The following is a 22,015-nucleotide window of genomic DNA, read 5'->3' as shown; positions in this document are numbered from 1 at the left end:
TCTCTGCGTCCTTCTTAGACAGGATGCAGCAGCCGGAATGGAAACACATGCACCCTAAGCGTTTTTTTTCCCCCGTGCAATCTTTCCCATAATCTGCAGCACAGACCAGACAGAGAAGCCGTTAGGAGTCATGGGAAACTATTGTTGCTGTTGGTGGGATCTTTTCTGAGTGTCTGTGTTTCATTGTGAGGTGCAGGATGGTGTTCAGGGTGCTGAGTGATGCTTTCTCTATCTTTATTTAGCAGGGGTTTTGCATTATGTACCAGGCTATTGTTTCATTGTTATAAAGTGATACACGGTACAAGGTTGTTGGGCTTTTTTTAAAAAAGAAATATGCCCCTCTCAAGTCCCTGGTGTGCCATCAGCCTGGCCTGCGCTGTCCCTCGGAAACTGTGCAATTGTGACGTCTGTGAAGGCCTTTGTCTTTCCGCGCGTTTGTGTGAAGAGACAGTAACAGCCAGGCCGTGCTATCGCGTCTGCTGATTTTTGCTGCCGATGTTCGGGGGCCTCAGAGCCTGTTCACATTTTCTCTTTTCCAAACTGTCGCTTCACCGCTCAGTTAAAGCCGGTCGTTTTGGCAGCCTCCACACAGAGTGCATGCAGACTCCGCCCACGAGGTCACGTGACACCCACCACTTCGTTTTTGCTTTCCTATAAGGAACTGTTTTATTTTCAGTTTACTCGAAGCCCCAGTCAGCTTTCCTGTGAATGAAGTAAGAACTGTTTACCAGGAACCTTTGTCCCCGGCAGATCACATGCAGTCATATGAACAATGACTTGCACGCAGCTGTGCTCAGACTGGTGCGTTTTAAAGGAGCACTTTGTGCGATAAGCACAAACTCAGGGCATTACGAGCGCGCAGGCCCTGAGGGAGCTTTGTTTGTGTGAAACGTGTGTGCGTGTTTCTGCGTACACGCTGAAAAGCAGCACTGGTTGGATGACGGGGCAGGGATGGGGGGGGGGGCAGCACAATGGCCCAAAGTTTTATACTGCTGTTACTGCAGATTCACGCATGCCCTGCAGCGACGTGCTTGCATCTGGTGAACTTGGCGTGGCTCACTCTCTGTCTCTCTCTCTCTGTCTCTCTCCCTCCCTATCTCTCTCTCTCTCTTTCTCGCTCTCTCTGTCATTCTCTCTTTCTCTCTCTCTCTCTCTCTTTCTCGCTCTCTCTGTCATTCTCTCTTTCTCTCTCTCTCTCTCTCTCTCTCTCTCCCTCTCTTTCTCGCTCTCTCTGTCATTCTCTCTCTCTCTGTCTCTCTCTAAACGTAACGCTTTTGAAAGGAAAGCGCTCGTTCGGGGGAGTTCCAGCGTGGTCGATGAGGCCTTTCTCTCTCCTAGCACAATGGCGTTTGTGTGCAGAGGTGAGACCCGGGCGGGGGCTGGAGCTACAGAGCTGGGTCCCGCTCATGTTATCTCGGGCACCCTCGTTTCTTGGCAGGGAGGGTTACTAGTTAACGCTGTGCACTTCTAGCCCCCTGGCTGCTGCAAGGTGTTCTGGGCGTGTGAGCCGGCCCATCTGTGGCCCGTGTCCAGCGGGCCTGCGCTGACAATGTGCATCTCATCTGGAAGCTCATGCATATTTGCCACATGTCATATTTAGTCTGGAAAAGCAATGCTGCACGGGTTTGTTTCAATAGGACGACTGCTTGTGTTGCATAATGCATTTGGCTTGGGTGTCCATTTTAGAAACATGTACGTGTAGAGCCTTATGTGCAGGAATTTCAGTATGCAGCATAAAACCTTAGCAAGGCTGTGATACAGAGGAGTGGAGATATCGCCTGGTCTCAGTGGGAGCACCTAGGTCTGGCCGTTGGGTTGCTCTGCGGTCTGCAGAAGCCGCCTTTTGCATAACACTGAAACGGATCTGCTGTGATTTCATTTGAGCCTTTACAGGCAGGGTTGGGTTACAGGCGAGAAGGTGAGCTGCCCGGCTGGTTTGCAAACGATCTGACAGCAACAATACAGTCAGGTGGCTTCCAGTCAGGCTCAGAGGTCGCGCCGGTGCCCTTCTCACTGATGGGAAAGGAGAGCTCCTTCAGTCTGCCCCCCCCCCCCCCCCCCCCCCACACACACACACACACACACACACACACACAAGCCCCCCCCCCACACACACACAAACACACACACAGCCCCTGCAGATATCCTCCCACACACACACACACAAGCCCCCCCCCCACACACACACACACACAAACACACGCACAGCCCCTCCTGCAGATATCCTCCCACACACGTACACAGCACACACACGCACACACACATGCGCCGCCACCCCGCTCTCTGGGTGCTCGGTATTCACGGCCGCAGCTCAGGGGGGGCCACTCCTAATTGTGCAGCGGGGCAGGAATTTCCTGCCAGTGAAGTCATTGCCTCCCCTCTCTCTCTCTCTCGCTCTCTCTCTCTCTTTCTGTCTCTCTCTCTCTCTCTCTCCGGTCTGCGGTGATGTCACCATCCGGGCCAGAGAGCAGTCAGGTGACGGGAGACAGTGCCTCCTCTCCCCCCTTCTCCCCAGAGGAGCCGCGGGCCTCCGCGCGCACAGGAATGCCTTATATGGGCACGTCAGGAGCCCTGCGGTGATTTCATCCACCTACCCACCGCTGCAGAACGGGCAGAACGCTGATGCTGGGGTTACATCATCCTCTTCCTCCCTCTTTCCTGCCCGTCGGTGAAAAAAAAAAGCGGCCTCCATCTCCGCTTAGCGTCTAGAAAAACCTGGGACTTCCCAGTCTTTCTGCTCTCTGTCTCATGACCCGGGGTGTGGCTCGCTGCCGTAAACAATCACAAGCTCGTTTCAAACCCCGCGCTCTGCGCGGAGCGAGAGTCCCTCGGCGCTCCGAGTACGGATGCAGCGGAGTATCCCGGCCCTTGTTTTCAGTGAAACCGGACACCTGGAATGTGTGAGGCCTGGGGCTGGCTGACATGGTAACGTGGTAGGCGCTGACCCAGTTTGGGATGAGCTGATACTCAGTAAGCTCCCCTATCTGCCCTCTCTCCTGCTTACTCCAAGTCCAGCTCGCTTCCTGTATCAGAGGAGTTCATAACCCCACAGCTGGCAGCGGTACCCAGACAGAGCCAGGAACCTGTCAGGCTCTGTGTGGGAAGCCCTCCTGAAAACCCTCTCACTGCCTACCTTCATGTCTGCAGAACCAGGTGCTGTTTACATTACATTACATTGTTGGCATTTAGCAGACACTGTTATCCAGAGTGACTTACATAGGTTATAATTTTACATGTTACCCAGTTATACAGCTGGATAATTACTGAGGCAATTCTGGGCTAAGCACCTTGCCCAAGCGTACAGCAGCAGTGCCCTGGTGGGGAATTGAACCAGCAACCTTTCGCATACAAGTCCTGCTCCTTAACCACTAGGCTAAACTGCACCCCTAAACCATTCTCATTGGGGTCCAGTTTGTAGTCTGCAGCAGCCAGTCAGACCCATTATGTCCTATACCCTATGTCTAGGCCTCACAGCTGGGTGGAGGCTGTTGAATGCAGGATGAAGTCCTCCAACTCTAATATGAAATATTAGCCTTGGGGGTATGGCTGGTTGAGCCTCGTACATCAGGGAGGGGTACAGAGAGGAGACGCCACAGCCCCCAGCTGGACCCAGAGCTTCCTGAGACCGCATCCGATTTTCTTCGAAATGTGTCGAGTGGGAGACAAAGGCCTCTTAAAACTAACAAAAATAAACATGCCAGATGTCTGAGCCTCTTGCTTAATAATACAGAAGATCCACCAGCATCTCCAGAGGTTTATGTGAGGATATTTTTCCTCTAAGTATGACTCTATGCCTCAGTATCAACTATAGCATAAAGCTATTATAACTACAAAAAAAACTGATTCTTAGAACAACTTAAACATTAGGCCTTAGATAATATCACTGGTTCCAAGCTGACCTTTGCCTTTCTTTATTCTGTAGAAATTTGAGGAAATTCTTGCCGTTTGTGCAAAAATGTTTTTAAAGTACCGTGACTTCATATTACATGGCTACCTAAACAGGTTTTTATACTAGCATGGGTGTAAATAAAGATTTATCTCTTAACAAGTCCCAACCCATAACATGCTTTAAGTAATGTTATTAGCCCTTTAAGTATGTTTTGCATATAGGGCTTATTACAGTTAAAGAAATAACAATAGAAAGCCCTAGAATGGATCAAACCTTCCAGCTGAAGGAAGGGCCTTTTGTGTTTGCAGAAAGTGGTGTGTGCGAGTGTGTCCTTCAGCACACCTTGCTGGTGTTTCATGTCTGTCTCTTTGTCTGCATTCCTGTGAGTGCTCTGACAAGGATCACAGGTGTTTACGCTCAATTCCACCTGAAGAGCTGGGTTTGTCAGGAGCAGGGCTCACTGGAGGGTCAGGCCAACTCACCTGCGTGTGACTCGTTCCCGTGGCAATGGGAATGTGTTGCCTCACAAATAACGCTGGCCCTGTGTCGGAACGTTTGAACCTGGACACTCAACGCTTCTCTTTGATTTTACTGTCTCCACACCCAAGCAAAAGCCAGCCACAAATTCCATAGCTCTGTGTGAGAGTTTTATCTGCACCTTACTGGCAGATAGGACAATGTCAAGGAAGAAGTTCATCTTATTTGTCATGTTAGTGTCACGCTATTACTGTTATTTTGATTTGTCTTTGTCTAATTAAAAAAAAAAGTTGATTGAACTAATCAGCAACAGGGCGGTAGTGTAGCATAGTGGTAAGGAGAAGGGCTCATAACTGAAAGGTTGCTGGTTGGATCCCCCGCTGGGGTACTGTTGCTGTACCCTGTTGCAAGATAGTTAACCCACAATTGCTTTAGTAAATATGCAGCTGTATAAATGCATGCAATTGAAAGTCTGTCTGGATAAGATCATCTGCAAAATGAAAATAATGTAATGAAAAAATGAACAAATTTTAGTTCTGCTGTTCTGCTCATTTAACAGTTCATGTGCAGAATCTGAGTTAGGACCTTTTGTAGGACATTCAGGAAGGCCTGAATGTAACTATCACCACAGATAGTAAAATTTCCTGTTAGGATTCCGTTAGTCAGCAGTTGTTTGCTTGACGCACGCTGGGTTTTAAATGCCTGTAGCAGCAGCAGAAGGGGTTGCACTTGTGCAATTAAGCAAATCTAAATTTGCTGATGAATGCAGGGGCCAACTGAAACGGTAACAAGACCCTGCACACTGGACTCACAGACGCCTTTACCTTCCGCAACAGCTCAGTTCTCGTTAACTCTGTTACATACCTTACACCATCATCCCAATTATCTTACACCCAAAAGCGCCCCTTTCCCCTGTGTTGTCGCTTTAAAGTGACTAACACATTGATCTTCGTGAGTTAACATCCCTTCTCGGGTCACAGGTTTATCGCCGCATTCACAAAGCCGCTAATTGCTCCGCTGTCACATGTAAATGGTCGATTTGCATGTGAATGCGGCGCGATGTGTTTAGTGTGCACATTGCGGGGGGGGGGGCTCTGAGGATGCGGTTGCTGGAGCGACTAAGCCAGCATTATTTGATGAACGGGGCAGATTAAATCATTCGCGCCGCAGCGGGAGAAAATTTCCACCGACGGTTTTTGCGAGCGAATGGAGCGACGCGATGGCCGGGCCGCGCCGGCGACCGTGTGATGCTGGCAGAAACTTCGCGGGCTGCTGCATCAGCCGCCAATGGAAACGCGGCTTTGTTATAGCCGCTGGTTCAGAGCGCAAGCGTTAGAATGCTAACTGTACACGCTGTGAATGAGAACATTGCATACAGTTTTATAGGGAATTCTCTGCCAGCCCCCCAACACACACACACACACACACACACAAAAGCTTATTTAGAGACCGTTTTGTTGCTGTTGCGCGCTACTTTTTGTGGTCCTCTATGACGCATTTCACGTTCAAAAGATTTCATTTAAGTGCGCAGCTAAGGGCTGTTTTATGTACTAAGGATTAGTGAGTTGACGCCTGGCAATATGAAGTTCTTTGCTCTTTTGGTCATTTAATAGGAAAAAGGAAGACTGTTTGAGTTTCACAAGTAGCCAGGAAAAAAAACTTAAACTTTATGTATGCTTTGATTGCATAGCAAAGGTAAACTGAAACAGGTCATAAGGCCATGCCAGATGAATTACGGTACTTTTGCATGCTACCTGCAGGGCTGTAGGAACTCATCTGAACATGTCCTGTGGTCTTTTTACATTGCACGTCGGTGACATATACAAGCAGATGAGACCCGCGCTGCATTCCATAAAGTCTTATCACTGAACGTATCTATGAAAGACCACTTATTCCGGTGATTCAATTCCGTGAAAAGTGAGGGCGGCAAAAAAATGCCAAACACTTAAGCCCTTTCTTGGAGGGAAAGAGCCGTTGTGTGTACATGTGAGTTTTCTGGATTCCTCTGAAATGAGACCAGTCTAGGCTGCTGTCTAGACAGCGAATCACTGGAGCAGGCCTTTTAGCTCCTGTTTGGTTAAAAAAAGAAAAAGAAAAAGAAATCACAGAAGGCCTACTGGTTCAGTTAGTGCAGTGAGACTTTGGAATGGTGCTATATATTGTTCTGCCACCTAGACAGACTAACTGTGTTCCATGCTTGCTGGAGAAAAGAGACCCTTGCATTTTAGGCTTTTTTAGAAAAAACATTATTAGGTGAGCCAGTTAGATGCAGCTTACTGATGGAGTTGGCCTTCCTTCATAATTTTGAAGCCTGTGGCTTTTCAGGCAGAAGGAGGAAGGTCTAGCTCCAGTTTGGCTCCGGGGTTTAACAGAAATAGATTAGGAAGGGGGAGAGGTGTACTTTGTATGCACAGAGGGTACAAAAATCTCCATATTTTATTCAGATAATATCAATCAAATGCCATAAATCAAAAGAGAAAGCAGAGCCAGAGGAAGGAGATGAATCTTCTGTCTTGCGTGTATGAACTGTACGATACAATATTACTTTACTATGAGATGTGTCTGACATTTGTTTTGCACTGCAGACTGTTTCTGTTAAATATGCTGTAAGCATGATTACAGCACACAGTCAACACAGTTAGACGTACGTTTACAAATGCATATTCGCTTCAAGTGACAGGAGTCCACCTAAGATTCACAAGCACCATGTAGATGGTGATACTCACTTTGCATGCAGAAAAAAGGAGATTTTTTTCCCAGAGGAGGGACAGCATAACTGCAAAATAATGGCATTTATGAAATTGATAAACCCCTCTTTTGCATAACACTGATGTTCAACTGCTGTATTAATTTGTACAACCGTGGTGATGTCTTAGGCAGATTCAACATTTAACCTTTATTAACATTTTATTGATGCAGTTACTGAGATTCTTTTCAGAGTCCCCTTCCATTGAATAATTACAATAAGTACTGCACAGTATGATTTCTGTAAGTCATCCATCATAAACAACTACTATATAAGGTTGCTCAAAGAGTTCCACTGCTTCTAAGTTGCAGTGTGTGAGGTCATATATTTCTGTGTGTGTGTGCGTGCATGCATTAGTTATGTATGTATGAAAGTTTGTGTGTGCATGCATGTGTGTGTTTGTGGTATGCAAATGTGTGTACACGTATGTGCGTGTGTGCTTTAGTTACGTTTGTATGTAAGTTTGGTTGTGCGTGCATGTGCGTATACGTGTCTGTACATACACGTGTGTGTGTGTGTGTGTGTGTGTGTGGGTGGCCTCAGCTGAGGGTAGACCCAGAAGCCTTGTCTCCTGTGAGGGTAGACCCGGAGGCACTGGCTTAGGGCGGTCCCAGAGGCCACAGCCACGTTCCACAGAACTCTGCAGAAGCAGGAATCGAGCCGCCAGCAAGGTCAGAGTGCACCGCACTCTCTTACACAACAGGAAACCAAAGCCGATCCTGGCCGTCTCTGACGAGCAGTGAGCAGTTGCACAGAACCCTGTCCCAGTTCCAGTAACTAGCATCACCCTGCGCTGCCGCTAACTCTTACAAGAATAATGACACAAAAAGGGGAACTTAAAAAGGGTCTGTCTTTTAAAGTGATAAATTAACACATGAAAATACGGTCTCAGTATTTAGCTGAGGACTCTGTTCTTAGTCTGTACTGAGAATTGCATTTCTTGTGACTGAGATTGGGGCACTTGAGGGCACCAGGAATAAACAGGATAGCCCAGACATGATCCTTTGTTCACGATTTCACCATCATCTTATCTCCAGCTTGTGCATTCTAGTATTTGTACTAAAGATAGAATTATCTCTTCACTCTGTTGCCACCCTCGTGGATGTAGAGTGAAGCTCTAATCCCGTTGATTAAGTCACCTCTTTCAGGACAGAAAGAGACATGATATGCCACAAAAGCCCGATCATTCATTAAGGAAGTCTATTATTTGGGCGAGGAGGTGACTTCAGATAAATTGATAAATAGGGATGAATTGTAAATACCGTCTCTTGCACTGTCGTGCACAAAGACCGTGGCTATGTTTGGTCGGGCATAGTTATTGTTTGAAGGGGAGACTTTACATTACGTTGTCATTTCACAGACGCTCTTATCCAGAGTGACTTACATACATTACAATTGTTACACTTTATCCATTTATACAGCTGAATATTTACTGAGGCAATTCTGGGTTAAGTACCTTGCCCAAGGGTCCAGCAGCAGTTCCCCCAGCAACCAATCAAACCAGCAACCTTGCGGTTATGACCGCTTATCCTTACCACAGTGCTACACTGCCACCCCCAGTGCCACTTCCTGCCGTGGTGGGACCCTCTTCCTTGCGGACCAAAGTTGAAGCAATGCCTGGGTGCATGAGTGAGGAGTCCATAAAAGGACGCCGGGTGTGTGGTCATTAAACGCAACCTCAGCAAAGTGTGAGGACGATAACCGCAACGTCCTGGCTGAACTCTTCTACCCGGCCCTCTCAGTCTGGCCACCCAGACAGCTCACCCTCCCGAAAGTTCATCTACCGCGCACCCCCCCCCCCCCCCTCGCTCCCCTGCTGCATGAACGGAGAAACGAGGCGAGGGGCTCGGCGGCACGTGTGGCCGTCTGCGGGAGAGCGGCAGATTAGTCACGGCGGTTACCGCGCGGTCATCGTCAGGCGCGGCCGCGAGGGGCCCCCGGTCACACACCGTGCTGCCGTCCCGCTCATAATCGCCGCGAGAAACTACTGCCTTTGTCTGCTGGTGGCCCCTAACTTTCTCATCTTCCCCGACACAAAGGTGAACTCCGGTGCGTTCATCTCCCCCTAAACAAAGATGAAAGGAAGCCTTTGATTCGGCCCTCTCGCCGCCTTCTTTTAACAGATAAGCTGCTCGCCAAGAAGACAGTGAGTCATGAGAGGTGAGCAACAGCGTGAGGGCTGCCAATGGGGGAAAAATAGAGTCGGTGCTGTTGGGTTAATTACGCTCCCCTCCCTCTGTGGAAGCGGGTTTTCCCCCCAAACAGCAGCATAATTCACAAAAGGAGGCGGAAACGGAGGACGTGATCTGCAATTAATCTCTGCTTGGAAGCGAGGGAGACAGAGGCTGTGTTTGTTGGTCAGAAAGTCTACCTGCAGGGGTTTACCGTCAGAGAACACTCAGCGAGATCGTGTTATGACAGCCAAAGTGTTTTTTTTTTTCTTTCCCCCCTCTGAATTCTGCAGGTGGCATTAATCTTCTCTGCTGTCTGCAGTTTTGTTGTGTGCTCTCAGACTCAGAACAATGGAAGCTGTGGACTGAGCGTGGTTTGTTGGGCTGAAGAGGTTGCAGCTGGGCGAAAGTCAACCCTTTCTTTCTTACCCAGAATGCATCTTGCTATGCATAAACAGATACAGAATAGACCCATTCGAATTTAGTCGGGGTGCAACATTGCTGCTCTGATGTCACATGAGCGCACGTTATCCAGTCAGAGTCAGTAGTACGCTTTCATCAAGGCTGTTTTCGGTCCAAAGCTAAGGCATTCAGAACCTATCCATGTGCTGTGTGACTCTGTAATTTGCAATTCTATGGGGGAACGGTTAGGGCACGAAGAGGAAAGGGACATTCATCACCAATGTGCAAAACAGTCATTTGTGGCTAATAACGGGCTAATGGTTTCATGTCTTTATTCTCATGGGCTATGAAAAGCACCTTCCTCATTTGCATTACAATACAGAGCAATTCAACAAGCTGTGACTCACTTAACAGCGGTCAGCCAGAACTAAGCGGCGCACAAGAACCTCTCTTTATCCTGCGCTGTCGAAGCAAGCAGGCTGCGTGTAGCTGCTTTGAAACGCTGCGTGCTTGCGCTCAGGCTGCTGCATCCGGCTAGCCTCCCTTTGAGCCAGGCAGTGTGTCTTTCTGCAACCTGCCGCCTGCTTTCCTGTTTCCTGCCCTCCTCCACGTTGAGGAAGTGAGGGCTCCTCCAGCCTGGGGATCCAGGCATCCCTGTTAGCGTCGGGGTGGGTTTTGATCATCTGGGCGCTCAGACCTGGGCTGTGCATTCTTCTGAGTCTGGCTGCCATGCAGATATGCAGTTATGGGAGGGGTGTGCGGAGCAGGGGGGGGGACTTGGGAGCTCGTGCTGGAAAACGAGCTATGATCTGCCGCGGTCTCTCACTCTCCCTCTCCTGGACTTGGGAGGAGACAGGAAGTTTGGGAAGGATTCTGCCCCCCCCTCCCTGTCTCTCTGGCTCTCTGGCTGGGAAAATGGTGCCCTCAGCTCCGGGGCTGCAGCTCAGAGCTGTTCCCCTCCCGGATCCTGCTGCACCTCTCTCACACTCTCCCACACGTGGGTTTGAGGGAGGGGGGGCGCGGAGGAGAAGGGGGGGTGCGGGAGGGGTAACCGGTTTGTCTGCTTCCCTTCCTCCCTTTCCGCCCACCTGGGTTGCGCTGCAGCACAGGCAGATGGGGGGGGGGGGGGGGGGGGGGGGGCACGAGCCCAGCGCCCAGCTTTCTGAGTTTCGCCCCCTGGAGTGTTTTCAGCGGCTCGCCCTACCACTCTGTCTGTGCACAACAAAGCCATCTGTAACCCCCCCCCCCCCCCACACACACACACACAGACACACACACACCACCCCCCGACAGCGGCAGCCCCTCAGCCTTTCAGAGCCAGACGGTTCAGTTTCACTTTGCCGTTTCCTGATCCTGGGTGCATCGGGAGAAGAAGGGAACATTACGGGCTCTACTTATATCAGCATGATTCAGCGTGATTAGGCCCAGAACATAATGACCTGTAACAGTCTGCTGCACCTTAAGGTTTATTTTCACCCCTTTCAGAATCAAACCTGTCTTCTCAGACAGGCGAAAGTCTTCTTTACAGTCATGGTCGCTTTGCATTGTGCTGGTGCATAGCTGGAAGAATGCCCTGAAAGGCACTGAAACCCTCAGAAAGGTTTTTATTTCCTTTCTAGAAAGCAAACATCTGTGAAGTGCACATTGTTGCATATTTTTCTGTGGGTGATTATTAGAATGATAACTGTGTCATTATTTGTATAGTGTTGACTTGTTTCAACATTTACATTGCATGATAAAAACATGCAGCGTAAAGGTGTGCAAGATCTGCACATACCCAAATACGCACAATATTGGAAAGTTTTCCTGTGCCTCAGACCAAGGGTCTGTGTTAAGAGCAATCAAAGCTGAGCTCTAAGAAAGTTCAAAAAACCCCTTTTTTATTCCTAGCACACCCACCGTTTCACACCTCTGAGTTTTTCTCGGTGGTGATGAACGCTTGCAGCTTGGGCGGCTCCGGCTGGCTTTGGCGTCGCCTCTGTCCGAGGCTCTTTCCTCTCTCGGGGCGGGTCTGTTTGCGAGAAACACGGGCGACCTTTTCCCCTCACGCATGAGCGGGCCCTCGTCCCCAGCTGGCTGTGGCGCAGATAGCATCGGGTTTGCCCGAGATTACCACAAAACAGGGTCTGCACAGACAGTGCGTAAATCCTGGGGCTCCATTGTTGATACCCAAAACTTTTTTCACCACTCCCCCTGAGCAGCTGGGAGGCCTGTCCTGGCGCTGATAGCATTATTCCAGCGCTGTCCCGAATCGTCCCTGCTGACTCCACTAACCAGCATTGGCCGCAGTTAGTGCCGGCAGGACCCTGTTGCTAAGCGACACAGAGGGCCTGAGTGACAGATAAGAGATCTGTCAGAGACTGGGGTGGCAGATAAGAAAGCTCTCCCTGGGAAAGAGAAAGTATCGTTCTCCCTTCTCTGTTCACAGACAGCTTTCTTACTGTTACTACACACACGCCGTCAGCAGGTTTTGCTCCAGTGAATTTAAGCACGCCCCAGTCAGCGCGTCCGACGCTACCGTGTCAGGGGATTCTGTGTGACCGGACGCTAAATGAACCACTCAAACAGCTGCGCAAGTACGGGGTTTACAGCAAGTACGCCCGAGACGGTTTTTCAACCGATCTTCCTTTTCTTCCGTTTCTTGGAGACGACGCGCTCGGCTTTTTTCCAGGAGACGGTGCGAGCGGACTCTTTGACATGGCGGGCCGATCATTAAGGCTTTGGAGTGGATGCGGGTTTTCTGGCCCGCTGCCCGGAACAGCTCCAGCTCAGACACAGCTGTATAAATGAGCAGTGTTAAAAAACGAGGCTGTAAGGTCACTCCAGGTAAAGAGTAATGAATGGGGCGATTGTGAACAGGACAATGACTGTGTGCCTGCATGTGATAAGACTGTAAACTGTGCTGCCCAAAGTGCTGGAGGGTTGAGTAGAATGAAGGCGAAATGACATGTTTCGTGTGTGCACTGGCTCTGAGATCGGAGCTGGAGGTGGTCCCTCTGTGTTTGTGGAGGTGTGTGTGTGTGGGGGGGGGGCGGGTGGGGGGGGGGGGGGGGGGGGGGGGGGGGGTTTTTTTTGCATATCCCTGGCTTCCGAATAGGTGGTCCTGCCGTGGGTTTCCCACCCAAGAAGAGCAAGTTGCTTTCATGAGCGTGGTGTCAGAGCCCTGGAGTCTCCTGATCAAAGCTCCCCCTGAGGTGAGGCCTCAGCAGAAGCAGCCCCTGCCCTCCCTCCTCCTGGGCTCCCCACCTGAATCCCAGCCGGGCTGCAGCGAGCTGCTGCTGCAGCGTTTGCAGTAACGGGCTGAAAGAGTTTCCCGTTGAGCGGGATCTCCGCCCTCCCTGGCCGGTTCACCCCCCCACCCCCACCCCCCACCTGTTTGCGATCCCGCTCCTGGCCCGTGCCTTTCCCCGTCGTTATGTAAGTCCTTTGTTCCCGTAGGACAGGATTCGTATGGCCAGGCCCTCTCCTGTGTCAGTTCCCAGTCACTGTTCCTCCTTCCTTCATCCTTGTCCGGGAAGGAGGGGGCAGTATGTCCCCCAGCAGAGGGCTGGAAGCCATCCCTCCCAGGCCCGGGGCACATTACCTCATTGGCATTTAGCAGACGCTCTTACATAGCGACAGCGACTTACATAGGTTACAGCTTTTACACATTATCCATTTATTCAGATGGATATTTACTAAGGCAGTTATGGGTTAAGTACCTTGGCCCAGGGCACAACAGCAGTGTCCAAGTGGAGGACTGAACCAGTAGCATTTTGGTTTACGAGCCCACTCTGCTACACTACTGCCTGACACATTACTAAAGCACCACTCCCAGCTTCCAGCTTCCAGCTCCCAGTTCCAGCACGCTCTTCCCTCGCCAGCCCTGCGGCTGATGAGAAATCCTGCAGCTATTCTTAGCGCCGAGATCGCACGCTCCGCCTGGCCGGACGCGCTGCGTAAATCAGAGCAACGCGCTCTTACCGCGGTCGTTACGCACCGGACTGCGCTGTGTCTCACGCAGTCCGGGAAGCATGACACTGCGGTGGAGCAAACAGGAAGTGCTGGAGGTGGAGGGTCTGTAAGCGCACGCACGATGCCTTTCAGGGAATTAGCCTCGACAAAGCCCAGATATTTCAGAGTCAGCCAGGGCTCGTTGCATCAGAAGCCGGGGCGGTCTGGCTCACGCTGCGCCTCTCTGGCAGGGTGAAGCAGAGTGCAGCAGCACAGGCTGAGGTCCCGTCTCTCTGGCCCTCGATCCTGCGGCTCCTGGCCAGCCTGCGCCTCCACACGCAGCCAACTCCCTGTGCAACAGCAGCCCAGGCCCTGACTGCACCCAGCGCTGCACACTGCACGCAGAGAGAGAGAGAGAGAGAGAGAGAGAGAGAGAGAGAGAGAGAGAGAGAGAGAGAGAGAGAGAGAGAGAGAGAGAGAGAGAGAGAGAGGGAGGGAGAGAGAGAGAGAGAGAGGGAGAGAGAGAGAGAGGGAGGGAGAGAGAGAGAGAGAGAGAGAGGAACGCAGGAGCAAACCCTGCATGCAGAAGCACTGCAGAGAACCCTTGGTCACACAGTATGCACAGGGAACCGAACCCTTGGTCACACAGTATGCACAGGGTACCGAACCTTTGGTCACACAGTATGCACAGGGTACCGAACCCTTGGCCACACAGTATGCACAGGGTACCGAACCCTTTGGTCACACAGTATGCACAGGGAACCGAACCCTTGGCCACACAGTATGCACTGGGAACCGAACCCTTTGGTGACACAGTATGCACAGGGAACCGAACCCTTGGTCACACAGTATGCACAGGGAACCGAACCCTTGGCCACACAGTATGCACTGGGAACCGAACCCTTTGGTGACACAGTATGCACAGGGAACCGAACCCTTGGTCACACAGTATGCACAGGGAACCGAACCCTTTGGCCGCTGCAGAAAATCAAACTTGCAGCGCAGCCTGACAGCTTACCGCCGCATCACTTGTTAGGTTGTGTCAAGTGATAAATTGCACTGTTACCACCACACTGTTTTAAAAGAATCATTTTGTCGTTTGCCATGTGTATGTGTATATATATATAGAGAGAGAAAGAGAGACGGAACTACAGCTGTATATAAAGCTACATATCTTGTTGGATAATGTGCAAAACCTGAACTAAACCGGTTGGTTAAATCAGGTCACATTACCCTACACTTCGCTTGTCGCCGGGATCAGTGGCGTTACTTGACTGCACAGAGGACCACAGAGGACACGGACACGCAGCAGCATCCCGGCTCATTAGCTGCGGCTCAGTGGGCATGCGCCTCCGTGCCGCAATTAGGCTGTTTGTGCACTCGCGCGTCCCTCCTGGTGCGTATCCACCTTCGCCCGAGCCGAGGATGCTGGCAGCCCACTCTTCCTGTGGCTCTGCTATTTTTACCCCCGGACACGTCTTTAATCATTCCTCCTGAGCGAGGGAAAGGCTGACTCCTGGAGAGAGAGGGAGAGAGGGAGAGAGGGAGAGGGGGCCGGGGGATGAAAGTGCTCTTTCCGGCATGTTCTACATCCTGCCGGAGGTTCCGCCCGCTGGCCCGCCTGCCCGCCCGCCTCTGCTTCCACGTGTCTCCCATCTGGGGTTGGGGTCAGCCAGGGTCCGATGTGTCTGAGGCCGGGGGAGATCCGATGACCGGGGGGGGTCAAAGTTCGCAGGCTGTGACGCGCCTTGACGGCCGTGCCGTGCCTCAGGCCCTGTGTCGAGCCGACCCAACGGCGGCCGCCTCTGCTGGCAGCGCTCCGAGCCCGTCACGGCTTTGTTCTGCTTGCATGCTTTAAACAGGCAGGTCTATTTATAGCCTCTCAGAGGGGAATTTGAAAGCACATTGTCTGCAAATGCCAGGCTCCTTATTCACGGCTCGCTCCCTGCTCCGCCCGTCTGAGAGAACAGCTCGGTTTGCCGCGGTAATGCGCGCCAGATCTTTCTGCGATTTTGCCCGCTTACGCCCCACCCCAGCCTAGCAACACCCTGCCCTGCCAGTGACCCGGACAGTCAGCTGGGGGGTAAATGACCCTGCACAGAGTACTGGAGATGCACGCAGGAGGTGTACCAATAAAACCCCCCCTGAGCTTGTGTAAATCACAACCCCCCCCCCCCCCCCCCCCCCCCCACGGTGTGCACTGTGAGTGCTGCAGCAGTCGGCCCCACTGAGAGCCGGACTCTATCTCCCCCCCAGCCTGCCCCCACCCCCCCGTACTTCCTCTCCGTATTCGATGTCTGACCGGAGGGAGAGGTCAGCACTCATAAACCTCTCTCTCTGATTTACGGCAGCACCCCGGGCTCTGGCTGTCTCCCCTGTCTGATACCCCGGAGGCAGGAGAGAGGGTGTCCTGCCACTGTCTCTGTCTGGCCCCGGGTCCCCTCATCATTGCATCGTGGGGTGGAACAGACTCTCTGCTGTGTGGGTAACATTGCTCACGCCTGGAGCCAACCCCGGCATGTGGAAAAACGGTTCTGGAAGCCATGCGCCTTTCCCCTGAATCCCGTAGAGAGATGAACTAATCCGGGCAGGAATGCCAGGCATGAGAGGGGCATTCTGACACTCATGCTCGCCCCTGCGTTACACAAGCCCTTCCCGTCTCTGCCGGTTGGCTGATGGGAAAGCTGGGCATTCCTCATTCTTCTGTCACTAAGACGGAAAATGGTACGTGCAGGCGGCTGCTTACAGGCCTCAGGTGGCTGCCCGACCGGATCTGCTGAGAGCAGGGGGAGAGCAGCAGTCTGGAGGAGGCCCAGGAACGGGCGGGACCTGTTTCCTGTGTTCAAACGCGTGTGTGTGTCTGTGTGTGTGTGTGTGTGTCTGCGTGTGTGTGTGTGTGTGTGTTTCATTAATGGTTGATGGGGAAAGACGGAGTGCTGCGTTTTACTGCTCTGATGACGAAGCTGATAGCTTTTAAAATGCTGAGTGAACAGCCGCCACCCACAGGGAAATCTGTCCAGCAGAGTTTGGGAAGTGAGAGAGGGTGAAACTGCTGTGGGAACCAGTGCTTCCAGAAAACTCGGAAACTAAAGGCTGGCCTGCTCTGGCCTCTAGCTCTGTGTCTGTCTGTCCTGTGGATCTCGGGATCGGGGTCAGCACAGTCTCTTAGGCTGGATACCTGCCACAACAGAGCTTTTGTGTGCATTGCTGAGGAGAGTCTCACTGTTACTGAGAGTCTTTGTTTCTGTACATTGTCCCATGTGGTGTGTGCGTGCATGCATGTGTGTCTGTGCATGCACATGCGCATGTATGTGTATGTGTATGTGTGTGTGTGTGTGCACGTGTATGTGTGTGTGTGTGCGTGCGTGTGTGTGTGTGCGCGTGTGCGTGCATGCATACACGTGTCTGTGCGTGTGCGTGCTGAGATTGTGTTGGGAAAGTGCAAGGGGAAAGCAGAGAAAGGAAAGAGAAAGGGCTCATCTCTGCTGAGAGGGAGAGAGGGAGAGAGGGAGAGAGTGCGTGAGTGTGGGAGAGAGAGAGGGAGAGAGGGAGAGAGTGAGGGAGTGCGTGAGTGTGGGAGAGAGAGAGGGAGAGAGTGAGGGAGTGCGTGAGTGTGGGAGAGAGAGAGGGAGAGAGTGAGGGAGTGCGTGAGTGTGGGAGAGAGAGAGGGAGAGAGTGAGGGAGTGCGTGAGTGTGGGAGAGAGAGAGGGAGAGAGTGAGGGAGTGCGTGAGTGTGGGAGAGAGAGAGGGAGAGAGTGTCTGAAGGTCGAGGGGAATGGTTGAGCACACAGGAAGCGCAGGAGTCCGGGCATGCCTCCCCCGCCGCCGGGATCCCTGACAGGAAGAGGAAGTGCAGAGAGAAAGGTCTCCAGCGGGGCGTGAAAGCTGGGTCTCTGGCAGGGCTCGGAGCCCTGGGTGCAGCCAGCTGAAAAGCTGTCCTTTCTCACGCTGCTCCCAGTGAGTGCACACACCGAGCTCTGGTGGTAAAAATAGCAGGCGCCCTTTGGTAAAACCACCACTCGCCCCTCATAAAGCGTTCCACATTCCCTGTGATTTAACGCTCAGATCCTCCACCTCTAATTCATAAGCCTGGGGAGGGAACGCTGCACCCTCCCCGCAGAATGCTCCCTCTCTTTGGAGGGTCCCATTCTCACGCCTGGACCCCGCTGGTTCTCTTGCAGAGTGACCCCTCTCTTTGGAGTGTCCCGTTCCCACTCCTGGACCCTACTGCACCCTCCCTACAGAGTGTCCCCTTCCCTTTTGACGGTCCCATCTCCCCCCCCCCCCCCCTCCTTTTGGAGGGTCCCATTCCCTCCCTGGAACCTGCTGGCTGTCCCTGCGGAGTGCCCCTTCCCTTTGGATGGTCCCATTTTCTCCTCCCGCCCTTTGGAGGGTCCCGTTCCCTCCCTGGAACCTGCCACCTCTCCCTGCCTTGCACCGAGGCCTGGGCCTCTCTTACACGGCTGCTCCAGTCCGACGCCGACGGCCACCCGCATGTCCTGACACAGGATGAGTCAAAGAGCAGACACAGTTGTCACTTTTGGGAAAGCTCTAGAACACGTGCAGTCAGAGGGGCAAGCAGGGACCAGAGCTGGCACACACTTCAAAGGCAAACGCGCATTCTGGAATCTTGCACAGCCCTCCAAATGAAGCGTTCCCTAACCTCAGTCGAACAGGGTTTTAGGAGATCCCAGACGCACCCCCCCCCCCCCCAAAACAGGCACTTTTCTCTGAATAACCAGTGTTAGGGTTATTGTGCTGACCTGACTGTAAGCTTGGGTTTGTGTCACATGACACAAGGGAAATAGTAGTGGGTGTGGCCAATGAGAGGTGTGGCTAATCATGATTTAGTAGTTTGATCCTAGTCAGAGAGTGTATGCCAGCAGTGTTTTTTTGACTGCAGTGTTAGGTTGTGCTCATTGAAATATCTTTATCAATGACTTGCCAAGTGGCTGTGTGCTGTGGTTTTTGCATCATAACTGCTTATGCGTCACAGAGCTGCTCTGTGGTGAGACTCTGACTGGGATCCAGGATGTGGATGGAGCAAGGTGGCACTCGCACACTTCCTCAGACGCGTCAATCTCGCTCAGATGTGAGAAAATCTGAACATGTATCCTCACCCATTATAACAGACCTTTCTCCTTCTGCTTTACAGGTTTAACGATTGTTACCAGCACACCTGTTTCTGCTGTCAGGCCCAGTTTGAAGGAGAACCAAGTAAGTGTTTTCCACGGAGTATTTACGACCTTGGCTGATGGGTCTGCTGTTGTTTCCAATTCAGGCTGCATGATAACGAAGCGTTGCTTTGCTCCGACACAGGCGTGCGTAGCCTGAGATGTCTTCTAAAATGCCGAGCTCTAACAACATAGCACAGGCACGGAGGACAGTGCAGCAGCTGCGAATAGAGGCCAACATCGAGAGGATAAAGGTAAGTCCCCAAACAGGCTCGGCTCCCAGGTAGAGCGCTGTCATCAGCCCCCCTGAGCAAACTACTGCACCCGAGGCACCTCGTAAAAATATGCAGCTCTGTAAATGGATGGTAATTAAACGGTGTAGGTCACCCGGGGTTGGTGTAGTCATAAATAGCGTCACAGTGTAATGGCACCTCGGGTTCCTCCCCCACACCTCACGGCCTCTCTGGTTCAGCACATCAAGGTGTGCTAGACATGCCAGAGTACCTGCAGAAACCCGGGTTTCTGTGTAAAGACGTAAGCCGGTACAGGGTGGATGAGGAAACAGGAGCAGCGGGGGCCTCTTCCCAGAGTCCTGGCAGCTTCCTGGAAGGGGAAAACGAGAGGCGCAGCAAGGGTTTCTGGGAATGAAAGCCAGTGTCTCTCCACCCCAGCTCCACCCCATCTGTGTGTCTGTGTGAGTGGCATTAGTGTGTGTTTGTGTGTTTGTGTGTATGTGGTGTGTGTGTGTGTGTGTGTGTGTGTGTGTGTGTGTGTGTGTGTGTGTGTGTGTGTGTATGTGGTGTGTGTGTGTGTGTGTGCGTGTGTGTGTGTATGTGTGTGTGTGTATGTGTGTGTATGTGGTGTGTGTGTGTGTGTGTGTGTGTGTGTGTGTGTGTGTGTGTGTGTGCGTGTGTGTGTGTGTGTGTGTGTATGGGCGTGTGTGTGCACTCAGTAACTGCTGTTCCCCTGTCCTGCAGGTCTCCAAGGCATCAGCAGACCTGATGCACTACTGTGGAGAGCACGCCAAGTACGACCCCCTTCTCATGGGCATCCCTGCGTCAGAAAACCCCTTTAAGGACAAGAAGCCCTGCACGATATTGTAGTGGGAGGCCTGAACTCACGCTTTTTAATGTTCCTTTTTTTATTGACAGAAAACAATTTAAAGCAACCGTATTCTAAGTTGTCTTAACTGTAAAGCAACCGTATTCTAAGTTGTCTTCAGGCTTCTGCAGTCCACTCCTTACTAAAAACAGTGCAAGTTACTCTGGTTGGATTATAAGTATTTCCCCTTTTACCTTCACTCACTGTGTTCTGACCGGTCAAAGGGATGAAACACAAAGTGAACATGCACACTAATTTGTGTAATGTCAGTTGTTAGTAATCGGTACCCGTGGAAACAAAGCTCGAAGGTGAACGCTGATATTGAGTTCAGCAAAAGGTCTGCAAGGCAGCGATGTGCAATGTCTGAGAACTATCTGGTGCATTTGAGACCAAAGTTGCCTGACTATATATATATATATATATATATATATATATATATATATATATATTAAAAAACATGGTAGTCATCAAAAGCCTGCGCAGTGGCTTTTAAGTTCCTTTGCACTCACTTTCCTCTGACTGTCGGGACCTGTATGCAACAGTTCATAATTGGCTTTTAGTTATAAAAAGAATAGTAGTGATCAGTAGCAAACAGCACTACCCTGACAAGCTCACAGTGTCTCCATCTTCCGAATGCCTGGCTTGGACTGTTAATGAATGACCCTCAGACTGAAAAGGAAGTTATCCTGGCTGTCTGTCACACAGAGAGGGAGGGGGAGGTGGCTAAAAGGTCACAGCCTACATGTAAGCAACTCAAGACGCTGTTTTTGTGTCACCCACGGCATGTGTCCTTTGTGACGTGGGTGGACTGATGTCACACTGAAGGCCACGCCCCCCCCCCCTCCCCCTCAAGGTGACTGATTGAGACAGCGAGGATTGCTGTGGGGAGTTGCGTAAGGCAGATAGCAGCAAGGGACACCGTTTGGTTGGTGTCCAAGGAGTTTCTAATGGTAGGCTACAAAGGTTCTGTGGCAGGAATTCGGACATTGAACAGGGAGAATGAAAGGGAGGGAAAAGCAATAAAAACAGAAAGCCCTCTAACTGGGTCGTCCACTTCAGGACTGATGCCTTTCTGAGGCCGATCTGAACTTCCCCTTAGACTCTGTTCCCATATGTCATATTTGCAACCCACCTCCCTCTGGGTAGGAAGTGGGCAATGAATGTCTTTTCCTCTTTGGTTTACATAAACGCATGTAAATTCTTGTGTGCGGAACACATCCAGAATCAGTTTTAAAGAGAAAACCATGTTGTCTCGCGTGATATAAAAAAAACACCCAGCAAACCTCTGTAAACGCCATGACTCTATCATGCATAGTTTCGCCATACTCATTCCTAATGCAGCTAGAGGAGAAAACTTCCTGCTGTTTTTATACTTGTTACCTTGACCTATAAAACATTTAGAGATCATAAACATGATCTGATATCTACAGTTACAAAACAGAATGTTTCTGTGTTGAGTCAGTTCCATACAATGCATTGCCACAGTACTTCATTTCAGAAGTCAGACACTGCAGTTGAGTACAGTTTAGATGTATAATTATATAGAGCTGTGTGTTTAAAGATGAATAAGAGTTTGAAGTGCTGTGCTGAAGTGTAGAATATATACCATACACCTTTGCCTTTGTCTTGAAATCGGTGCCCTGTGACTAGCTTTGCTAACTCAACCAACCGTGTATACGTGGTAGGCGTGCAGGGCAGGTTAATTGTGTTGCAGAAAATTACGATGTGTTCTAACCCTTTAAAAATGTATGCCTTACATTATTATGAAGGAAATATTTGTTTGTCAGTTTTGTGAGGATTGATGTCTAGAGAGTGCGTATGTCGATAGAGTTCATGAGTGCCATTGTATTTAGAGATCGTACCAGCAGGAGCGAGTGAGGAAAAAACCTAAGGAATCAGAAAAAAACATGCCTGATTGTATTTCTTACCTGGTGCTCTTAGCTCAACACTGTTATAGCTGAATTCCGGAAAGGGTCCTTTTTTAGCGGTTAGATCAAGGTGGTTTTGACATCACTGTGGATCAGTATTGGTGCCGTGAATGACTATTAGAGGTAATGACATTCCATATTTACAGCAAGACTTCCCTTTCTGACCATTCAACACAACCGTGCATTGATTTAGG

General features: G+C 51.0%; 1 protein-coding gene across 1 annotated transcript in view; it reads left to right on the top strand.

Moving 5' to 3' along the window:
• The window catches only part of gng12a (guanine nucleotide binding protein (G protein), gamma 12a), a 52,031-nt gene extending 31,763 nt beyond the window's left edge, over positions 1–20,268 (top strand). Inside the window, exons 2-4 of the mRNA XM_036554180.1 lie at positions 18,774–18,835; positions 18,938–19,046; positions 19,770–20,268. Of these exons, the coding sequence (XP_036410073.1) occupies positions 18,954–19,046; positions 19,770–19,895 (219 nt within the window). The 5' untranslated portion in view covers positions 18,774–18,835; positions 18,938–18,953 and the 3' untranslated portion in view covers positions 19,896–20,268. The remainder of the gene's footprint in view (positions 1–18,773; positions 18,836–18,937; positions 19,047–19,769) is intronic.
• The last annotated feature ends 1,747 nt before the right edge of the window (positions 20,269–22,015 follow it).

Source organism: Megalops cyprinoides, chromosome 20, assembly GCF_013368585.1.
Source record: "Megalops cyprinoides isolate fMegCyp1 chromosome 20, fMegCyp1.pri, whole genome shotgun sequence".
Taxonomy (NCBI): Eukaryota; Metazoa; Chordata; class Actinopteri; order Elopiformes; family Megalopidae; genus Megalops; species Megalops cyprinoides.
This window is presented reverse-complemented; position numbering and strand designations above follow the sequence as displayed.